Source organism: Toxotes jaculatrix, chromosome 6 (genome assembly GCF_017976425.1).
Source record: "Toxotes jaculatrix isolate fToxJac2 chromosome 6, fToxJac2.pri, whole genome shotgun sequence".
Classification (NCBI taxonomy): Eukaryota; Metazoa; Chordata; class Actinopteri; family Toxotidae; genus Toxotes; species Toxotes jaculatrix.
Window position 1 is genome coordinate 17,362,997 of NC_054399.1, and position 10,544 is coordinate 17,373,540.

The 10,544-nt window shown below is 39.7% G+C and overlaps 1 protein-coding gene across 1 annotated transcript; it reads right to left on the reverse strand.

Moving 5' to 3' along the window:
• Positions 1–5,134: 5,134 nt before the first annotated feature.
• ptgs2b (prostaglandin-endoperoxide synthase 2b) lies at positions 5,135–10,040 on the reverse strand. Its single transcript, XM_041040593.1, has 10 exons — positions 9,899–10,040; positions 9,403–9,519; positions 9,169–9,312; positions 8,910–9,053; positions 8,366–8,547; positions 8,164–8,247; positions 7,825–8,071; positions 7,122–7,408; positions 6,875–7,022; positions 5,135–6,204 (listed from the first exon to the last, which is right to left on the reverse strand). Exons 1-10 carry the CDS (start codon positions 9,957–9,959, stop codon positions 5,792–5,794), a joined length of 1,827 nt encoding a protein of 608 aa, XP_040896527.1. The 5' UTR covers positions 9,960–10,040; the 3' UTR covers positions 5,135–5,791.
• Positions 10,041–10,544: the final 504 nt, after the last annotated feature.

Consider the following 10,544-nt stretch of genomic DNA (forward strand, 5'->3'; position numbering starts at 1 on the left):
TTCCCTGTACAATGTTTCATTGTGTGTGTGGATTTTTTTTTTTATCTCTTGATTTTTCCCTTCCTTCTTTCAAGTGGCTTCTTTTACTGTATATCTTACAGAGTCACCTCAATTCAACGTTTACTGTTTATTCTTGGCTTTCTAACATCCTGGCCATTAAAGGATTTTTTTTAGTACCTGGTGACAAAAAAAACCTGTCAATTCAAAGAAGTAAAGTTGGAAACCAAAGAGCAAACTTGTTGTTGTTAATGTGGACTTTAATAGGAATCCTACCTGACCGGCATGTCCCATGCCCCAGGCTTTTCCTTACGACAGTCACTGATACTTAAACCATTGCGTGGTCACGAAAGCATGAAAAAATATTTTGTGTGTGTGTCAAGACTGAAGTAAAACAATCATCATTCTCAAATGCTACCCTGTAGCATTTGAGTTTCCAAGCTTCCAACCAGCAAGTGGGTGGATACGGGTTAGGCAGAGTTGCAGCCACCAACACCAAGGCAATAATTATCAGTTTTGCACAACTGCTTAAGCACATTTTCCAAAACACAGCATAGCACCATCACTAGTAAGAACACAAGTTAGAGCAATCACTACATCACCACATTTATACAGTGCAGCACTACACTTCATTTGTCCTGCAAAAGGCCATCCCACACTCTAAACATTAACTCATGCAGTGCTGAAACTGCTGTAAGTTGTCAGTTGATCAACAGAAAATTAATAGGCAATTGCTTTGATGATCAGCTTTTCACACAAAAAAACCAAAGAGTTTCCTTAGATCCCTATTCCTCAGTATAAAGATCACCTGAATTTCTGTTTTATAGCATTGTAGACCGAATACCTTTAAGTTTTGGACTGTTGGTGAGACAAAACAAGTACATCAAAGATTTCATCTTGGACAAGATGTGACGGCCATTTTTTTCACAGTTTTCTGACCTTTCATAGACCTCATTAGGGATTAATCCATGATGAAATTACGGAATGTACCGACTCGTGTCCCTCCATGGATTTTCCCTTTATATCCTGCCCTGCATGTGACATCCGCACTGGCCAGAAGTTTTTTTTTTGTTCTCCCCAGGCCTGTGCCCACCTCTCCCTCTGATAATTCATCACAGTGTACTTTCACATTTTCCTGCTGCATGAGCAGGCTCTTCATTCATTTGGGGTCGTATTTCTGACAGCTAAACAATGATCTAAAACGTGTTATAAAGCTGCACAAAGCTGAATGGAGCTACAGATTCAGGTGGTAATTCTTTGCAGGTAACCCCTTTTACCTTGTTAAATTGTTTTCACTTTGACATATGTCACACCAGTCAAACTAACAGACTAACAGTATCACAGAAATATTCCAGATGTTTGTAAAAATGCAATGAGGTTAAGGGGAAATTGTTTCACTGCATGTGGCAATGCAATAAGATAAGATCTTTTTTGGAAGAGGTTAACAAAGCTATAGAGAAAATGATTTCCATAAATATCCCAATGAACCCTGTTCTTTCTATTCTAGGGCTTTATCCAAAGGGACATAAACATACCAAGAAGGAACAAATAATGATTGATGGATGTCTTCTGCAAGCCAAAAGGACAATTACAGTGTTTTGGAAAAAGATTAACAGGCCAAATTTTGCAAACTGGGTGAGGCAAATACCTTGGAAAAAATAACCTGTATTAGAAAGAGGAAACAGGAAATGGTGTGGGGACCATTTATTGAGTTTGTGAAAGACATAGATATAGCAGAAGATAGTGAGGGGGAGTAAGCATTTGGTGTATGCTCTGCAACAGGGTTAATATAATTGAACTAGGGGAGAAATGGTTTGCCCTTATTAATGGTTATTTTTATCACATATGGAATCTGCACAAGGTGTTTTTGTCGGAGAGGATGAATATTGTGAGTTGTCTGTTATTAAAAGTCTTTAATAAACAAAGTATCAAATAATGATCACCCAATCGGGGAAAAACACAAGGAAACAAAATACCAAAAGAAGAACATAAAATCACGCAAACAAGGAAACACAAAATTACTCTTACGAGGAATAAACAACAAACTCAAACCAGAGGCAGGGCAGCAAGGCAAAATCAAATCAACAAAGTACAAAAGAACACAAAAACCTGACAAGAAGATCACTGACGAGAATTATACAGTGATTCACTTGACAAAAGACAAGACAAACTGGCACAGAACAAAGAGAGACGCAGACAATATATAGACACAGGGTAATGGGAAACAGGTGGAAACAATCAGGGTGGGGAAAACAATCAGACAGGCGGGAAACATGAAGGAAGGGCAAGCAACCTGAAACAAGAGGAGATGAAATGTCAAAATAAAACCAGAAACCACAAGACAACATGGACACAAGACAAAAACATAACAGGACATTATTTATGGACTATGACACGTTGATTGTATGTGTCTATGTTTGTGGTTCAAATCAATAAAACATAATGTTCAAAAAAAGATTGTTTTCACTTTGTCATATCCACTTTAACATACGGTTTCCAAATTATGGTCTTCTCTCAAAGACTGTGCCAAAGCAACTGAGAAAAACCGTGTCGTCTCAGATAATCTACATTGTTGATTGTGTCTTTTAAACCTATAGAAGTGACAAGTGGATTCCAGCCAGTACTTCACGTGCGGAGGCGGCGGCACCAGCTCCCAGTTGACCTCAGGTCCTCCCACCTGCAAGGCGTCACGTAATTCTGGTCTTGGAACAGGGCCGCCACACCATGTCTGGTTCCAAAGGGGTCCAGAAGCGGTCACAGGGAAAACACACAGTGAAATCTCCCGGTCTTCTCCCACATCAGGGCCCACGGCCTACTCATGCTCATTGCACCCACACAAAGCAAGATGTGTTCCCTTGCTCAATCGCATACATCAGGACCTGAGCATGCCACACATTGATGCACAATGGCATAATAATACTCACCCGCGGGTGAATGACAATGAGAAAAACAAATAATGTGCACACACAATTAGGTCATTTTCATGCCGTGATGGGCCAAGTCCCTCTGACAGGGAATCCCATGCCTGGTCTTTGAAGTACAGGACAAAGATCATGAGATGGAGGAAGAACTGTCCATCAGGTTCAGTTGAGACAGCAACTGATGCACATGACTTAATTAATGTAATTTCCTGGCTTGTCTGTGTTTTTTGGTTTTGTGTTTAAATCTCTAATCATCCAGTGTGAGGCAAGAGAGTAAGTACGCACACTGCATCAGTTGTGAGAAATGTGTGAATGGATGGGAAAATTTATCTAATCATTGTCTGTGTTTGGATGGGGTGATGCCTGGCGGCCTGACTCACCACTTTTGTGCCGCCAGTCACGTCAACATTCCTTCCACTATGTTTGTTTTCAAATGGGTACCCTAGATAATGCAATTCTTCAGTTTCACTGCTAAGCCAATACCACAACTGCAAGGTTTCCTGGACGCTTTTTGAGTGGGCGCTGATGTTCACACTTCATATACAGTAAAACAGTAATTTTATCCACTTGCATCTTTTCCTGCCAAAGTGTAAGTCAACTCGTGGAAAGTTTGGGGAATGTGAATAACACCACAGCCAATATGCAGCCATTTCCCCATTTCTGTTCTATGTCAGTAATCTAAAATCAACACAAAAAGCAGTCATGTCAAAACAGAAACAGTACACAGAAACTGTTGCTTGGAGTTTACTGTATTATTACTCAAGTACACTCACCCTCAGGAATATGGACTGATACATTTCCTTCCTTTAACTATCAAATAGGGGAATAGGAAGGTTTTACTGAGAAATTCCTTATCTGTTCCTCTATACCACGTCTTATTTGAGAACCAGGAGTTCATGCCGTGTTGCCCCAGAATACGCAGATATCCTCAAGCCTGTCAAGTGTCTACATGTTTTATCTGCTGTGCTGAAAAGTGAAAGCTCTTCAGCTGCATAAAGTGGTCTAACATGCTGAGGGAATGTGGGTTGAGATAAAGCAACAACCCCTCAAGCCCTGCCTGCAAATTTGTGTAGGAGTTGAAGCTCACTTGGAATTTATTACAATAATCACATTAAACTTATTATGAAGATAATTGATCTGTTTATTTCTGTGTGTTTGTTGTTCACTTGCATTTTGCAGACCTGTAGATAGGTTTATAATGTTTATACTGTATACAGCTTACCGTAAGTAACCACAGCTTTAAAGTTTGAGCTTCAAAGTTCATTCTTGACCTTGGGAAGGGCAGTGGACAAAATATTCTCAACTCATCGTCCCCTCACAGGCTTTTTCCAGAGCTGTTGACCACATCACATGGTCTTTTGTGGCATATGGCTTCCTATGCCTAATAATTTGACTGAAATGTCATTTTGATTCACTTCATTCACTCCATTTGAATCACTGCACAAACTGGATATGCAGGCAGTGATTCAACCTTACGTGCGTCCTGATTTATTTGTCTTGGCTGTTTTTTATCGTCTGAAAACATTGTACACGTATGTCTTACGTATGGAGGTGATGTTAATGGAGGTATATTAATAGACATTTTCAGCACCTCATGATAAAATATTAGTAATTATTGTGTACATTTGAATTTTTAAAGTAGAAAAATGGCTTGGAAAAGAAAGTAATAAAAAGTAATAAAGTAATATTATGATCTCCTGCTACTCTTTTCCATTGCATGTTAAGTATTCCGTATTAGTTTTAAATGTGTCTCAAGACAGGAATATGCGATTCATTTCTTTCAGCCAATCTCTTTCCAGCTGAGCTAACATCCTCTGAAGTTGTAAATAAGAATATCAAAACATACATCATGTGATGCTATTAATATCTTTTAAATCAACATTGCCTTAAAACGCATTCCTCTGTATTCATATGTCTTGCCTGCCTTATCTGTTACCATTCAGAGATATTTCCATACATTTGGAAATACATAGAGGTGAAATTTATTCACATAGCAGTACAATATATTAATAATTATTATTAATAAAGTTTTTCTGATTCTGATCACACCTACATTAAAATATCTGTGGGATGTGTCAGATTTAGCAAACTGTGAGTTCTTAAGTGCAATGTGTTATTGACTGTCAGAGGAAAAACAGAATGCACTGTTACAATCTGCCTTCTTTTAAAAATGTATTTTAGATTTCTCTCAAATCAAGAAACATAGCAAAAGAATATATTTTTTTTTTGCATTTATTCAACCACTGATGCCATCTGATCAGCTAAATTCATCCAGTACTTAACGCAATTCTAAACAACAGTGCAGCTTAGAAACAGTTATTGATGTCATTTCAAGTTAGCCTACCCAAGACACAAACTGAAGTAGAAAAAAAAACCCTGTAAAACAATACTGAAAGTACAATATATCAGGAGAGACATCAAGAGAGACAAGATCAGTCATGAAGTGAAAATCTGTGAACTGTGAGCATCACTACTATAGTGTACTACTTTATCGCTGTTTGTAAAACAGATCAGTGTGGTGTATTGGGACAAACATAGAACTGCATGGACATAAATGGGGGAGCAGCAGTTAATCGAAGTAAAGTACTCTACTATGCAGTTGAAACTGTAAACTAATGTTCAAGTATCACGTTGCAGTGACTGAGGTCATTATATTACTCTTTTAATAATAATCTTTTAATGCAATGAATATTAAATAAATAAAGAAGCTTTTGTTTTTGAAAACCAATAATATACAAAATATACACAGTTCCATATTAAAATCAGTTTTTCACTTTCTAATGTTATACTATAAATAGAATTAATAATAAATATAAAAAATAAATAAATAAATAAATACATGGATAAAAAAATAACCAAGTGAGATAAAAAAATTAGAGCTCAGTAGTCCTTTCTTTCAAAATGACTGTAGGGTTGATATCACTGCCGCGTGAGTGGGACGTGCTTGAGTTGATGATCGTGGACCCCGTCTCTTTAATGTTGGGCACATAAAAGGACGCCACGGGACAGGGGCCCTGCACGTTATTGCAGACGAGCTTCTGCAGGGAGGCAGTGTTGATGATGTCGAAGCCCACCCTGCCTCCGAAGGTGCTGGGCTTCCAGTACTCCGGGGAGCAGATTGGGTTTCCCATTAACCCCTTGAGAGAGAAAGGGGCCCCCATTTCTACCATGGTCTCCCCAAAGATGGCATTTGGCCTGGGCTTCTCCACCAGCAGGCCTGGGTAGAGCTCTACAGCGTCAACATGTCCGTACATCTCCTCCAGCACTGCTGCCATTTCTTTCTCTCCTGAGTAACACAAATGGGAAAATAGTTTTAGTTAGCGACTGAGTCTGGTTTCTCTCACTGGTCCAGCAGCTGCAAAGCTTGCAGCTAGTCTAAATATCAGTTCTGTGTTTTCACTGATTCAAATCCAGCTCTCTTCTTGCTTTTGCTCCTTTATTTTTCTCTGCCCTCTCACACTAACATTTTCTTTACTCATGCATCACACTTAGTTTTTAATCAACATTAAATCCTCTTTTCTTTCAGAATTTAAATCTTCTCCTCCGAAGCAGGAGGTCTCTCTGGTCTGTTTATGTCTTAGTCTCTGTGATGACAATCTGCTTACACTATCTCAAGATGAAATGAACATCTGGCTCTTAGAGTCACGGAAATAAATTCCTAACCTCCGAAGCTTGTGTGGACTTAAACTGAGTTCAGACTACTTCCTTAATAATAAGTTACCTATGACACAAGGTTTAACCTTACGATCTGTTGCATTTGGGAGTGTTTTTCACTCACATTTAATTTCTGCAATCAGTTCATGACAATCCTAAAAATAACGCAGCAATCATTTGGCCTGAGGCAGTATTTCCTTTCACTTCATGTCAATAATAACCTTTTCATCTCTTAATCCCCTAACGTCTTTCTTTCCACCAACAAGTATTTGGTTTCATGGGCAATTCTGACTTTGTCTCACCTGTCAGGTCCTCAAATGAGCTGTAGGGCTTCATGCTGAACCGCTTCCTGTAGGCATTCAGAGACTGGTAACGCATTTGTCTGCTGTTCTCTATGGACTTAATGGCCACGTACATGATAGCTCCAGGGACATTACGACCACCAGCAACCTAGAAAAATGGATGAAGAGTTAATTATACAGCCTTAAAGCAACAGCAATGTTATAATCTCAAATGAAATGCTGCCACAGGAGCATTAAGAATTCTTACCCGTCCAGCAATCTGCTTGGTAAATGACTCCACCAGGTTGTTGATGCCGTGCTCAGTCACCACAGAGGTGTTGAAGACAAACTCTTTGTAGCTGTAATCTTTCTCCTCAATGTGGAAACTATCAGGCATCAGAGGGTGCCAGTGGTACAAGGTGTTGAATTCAGAAGCAATGCGGTTCTGGTACTGGAAACGCTGGCTGAAGAGCAGCTCGGGGTCAAACTTGAGCTTGAAGTGATAGCCACTCAGGTGCTGCACGTAGTCCTCGATCACGATCTTGATGGTCTCACCTACAGGACAAATGATTACAAATTTTATATTATGCAGATACTACAGAAGATACTTTAGAGGATTAAAGTCCCCACACAAAGATTGTTTCTGATTGTTACTTCACTTTGATGTAATAGCTGACAAACAAGCACTGAAGTCCTGAAGTTAAAAAATTAAAACATTTGTTCTTTCTAATTTTGAAAGTAAGTTCTCACGTCTTTCAGTAAATCCTGCTCCTGAAATGCTCCAGTGTGTGCAGCAGGGTTGTGATTACCAAAATAAAAAGTACAACTTCCTCTTTCTGGAACTCCCACGGTAACCACATTACTATCATCTTATTATTGTTTGATTCTGATTGTAGTTTCCCACCTACAGTACAGCAAATGTTTCTAAAAGTTTTGTTCAGATGTCACAAAAAAATCTTTATTAAACTCACCAATCAGGATGAGCCGTGTGGTCTGGAAGAGTCTTTCATCATCCCAGTCGGGGTGCACCTCCTTCAACACATCACACACCCGGTTGTGTTCCCGCAGCCAAATGGTGGCGTACATCATCAGACCAGGGACCAGGCCGAACGCCTCATGACCAACAGCGAAGCGGTGAGAATCGGGAACATGAGGAGGGTAGTGCATGTCAACGCCCACTTCCTGTACTGTTGGGGGGTACACTTCTCCATCCAGGATCTGCAGAGTTACACAAGAGAGGCAGCAACTGTTAAACACTTGTGTGGTTTGAAGCATGTGGCTATCTGAACTACATTTGTCGTTTCTCATACCTGATATTTAAGCTTGCCGTCCTTGAAGAGTCTGAGCTTGTGTTGCCTCTCCAGGCTGTCTCCATAAATGTGGCTGAGGTCCACCTGAAAGCAAGAACAACCCCATTACTACATGTTATATTTTTAAGAAATCCTTCATTCAGAAATGTGGTCTCTTTTTCCTGACTAAAATCTGGTGTAGGCTGAAATCTGCACAACTTACCCCGTGACCTTTGGCCTGGGTAAAAGCAGGGCCTTTCTTCATATCAGATTTGAAGAACTGGTGAGTGAAATGCTGTGCGAAAAACGCAAACATCAGGCTGGTGCCCTGCGGGTCCGGGATGAACTCTCTCCTCATCAGGAGCTTCTCAGCCAAAAGTTTAACATCGGGTAGCTCCTTTTTACCTGGAGAAACAATTGAGAATAGCACGGTAAACATACAAAACTACAATACAGAATAAAGCCAATTTTATTTGGGTAAAACACATATCTAACTGAGGTGTGGTGGTTTGCTTTTAGGGAAACTACACCTGTTTCGGTCTACGTTATATTTCCAATATAGAAGGTGCTGAAGGTAGTTTCATTTAGTTTTGACATGCTGGGGCAGGTTTTGCTTTCCCTCAGCATATTTCCACTCTGTCATTCCACCAGAAGGACTAATTTCAATGTGTGCACGCAGATGATGTAATGGAGCCAAGACGCTCTTACTCAGTATTTAAAAATCTGAGAAAACTGGTTCTCCAGAGGTAGAGAGAGAGTGTACTCACCTACTGCTCCCATGGGGGTTGGGCAATCCTCTGGCACAGGGGGAAGAGTTCGTGTATAGTAGGAAAGGTTGGAATAAGCCTCCCAGCTTTTGTAACCATAATCCGCATTGTAAGTTGGAGGACTATCAATCATGTGGGATCGGGCTACAGAGGGGGAAAAAAAAAAAATCAGTATCAAAATAAACACTACAATGTTATTTAACGTGTTATGAGGCAGTTTCCAATCCATCTCATTTTGCCTTCAGCCAGACAGACTCACATGTCAGCACATATCTCATGATGGCATCCCGGAGAAACGAGATGTTGTTGATGATGTTCCAGAAGCCCTTGAAGTGGGTGAGAAGGTAGTGGACGGTGTTGGGTGATGGCTTCAGGGTCATTTTGATCCAGGTGAGGAACTCAGCTGTAAAGGCCAAGAGAGAAATGAAGTCAGCTAACAGCTAACTAATCTTACTTTTAGATTCAGGTGATATGTTGCTCGGTTCATACTTACGTGTTGTGCAGTTTTGTCCATAATATCCTGTACGTGTGCAGTCACACTCATAATTATCTGCTCCTAATGCAGTGCAAACGCCCTTGTTCTGGCATGGCTCTGAGCAACATGGGTTACCTGTAACAGATAATGTTGGGTGATTACCAAGAATTCATTTCGCTTCAGATACGAATAAAAATGTGCTAGAAAACTCTCAAAATATCATAAAAATCTCAATAACGCTACATTTCTTAGACCAGGATATAACACACGTGGGCTGAGTTTCATGGTAGTTTTTTTTTTTTTACCTTTTAGTCTAACAGTCTATAGTACTCCTCTAAAATACGCATCAACTTTATATGTTTGTTTTATAATTACTGCGATGTCTACTGAAAGATTAAAAAAAATATTAAAACTCCAAAACTACTACAAAAACTCTAACTTTAAACACATAAAAGCAGAACTTTAAAGAGTTCCAGATTTTGCCGAGTATCATTTTTCAGGTTCTTCTGCTTACCTCCTTCGCACACAAAAAAGCCCACTGCCAACAGGAAAGCAGCAAATGTGAATCTGTTCATGCTCCAAAGAATGAGTTGCTGTTTCTTCCTTTTCTCTGCTTCTCTCTGTCCTCTCCTTTGCGCTTGTATCGCTACGAAACTGCGCTCTTAACTACCTGCACTCTCTCTTCTGGGCACTTTTATGTAGGAGCTGGGCGGTGTTATACTGATGGGCGGCTCAGCTGACAAATAGGCTAATACCAACAGTAAAGGAATCTGCCCACTGGGGCAGTGGAATTGTATTTCGTCATTTTAATGAATGGCTACACAGATTACATTTCCACAAGCGGATGTCTAATATAATTCAAGATAACAATGCTTAATATATCGAAAAACATCTGCTACCGGCAGAAATCTTTCTAATTTTTCTTCAATCTCACATTAGATAATGTATTTTGCCTATTGGTGTCTGTTATTGTCTATTTATTCATGGGGAAATAACGCTATAAAGTATTCTCTACGAGATGAGATAATGAAATTCATGTGATAACATTTATTTGACGGGTTGTATGAAAACTATACAGCCATGTGTCCAGCGACATCTCTCTCTCTCTCTCTCTCTCTCTCTCTCTATTTATTTTATTTTTATTGTGTAAATGAATTATT

Excerpts from the sequence above, each read along its gene's own strand:
- ptgs2b (XM_041040593.1), bottom strand. The coding sequence starts at position 9,959 with ATGAACAGATTCACATTTGCTGCTTTCCTGTTGGCAGTGGGCTTTTTT. Across the intron at positions 9,054-9,168 it reads CATGAGATATGTGCTGACAT|CCCGATCCCACATGATTGAT; the intron begins GTGAGTCTGTCT and ends CCCCCTCTGTAG. Across the intron at positions 7,409-7,824 it reads CACACGGCTCATCCTGATTG|GTGAGACCATCAAGATCGTG; the intron begins GTGAGTTTAATA and ends TTTGTCCTGTAG.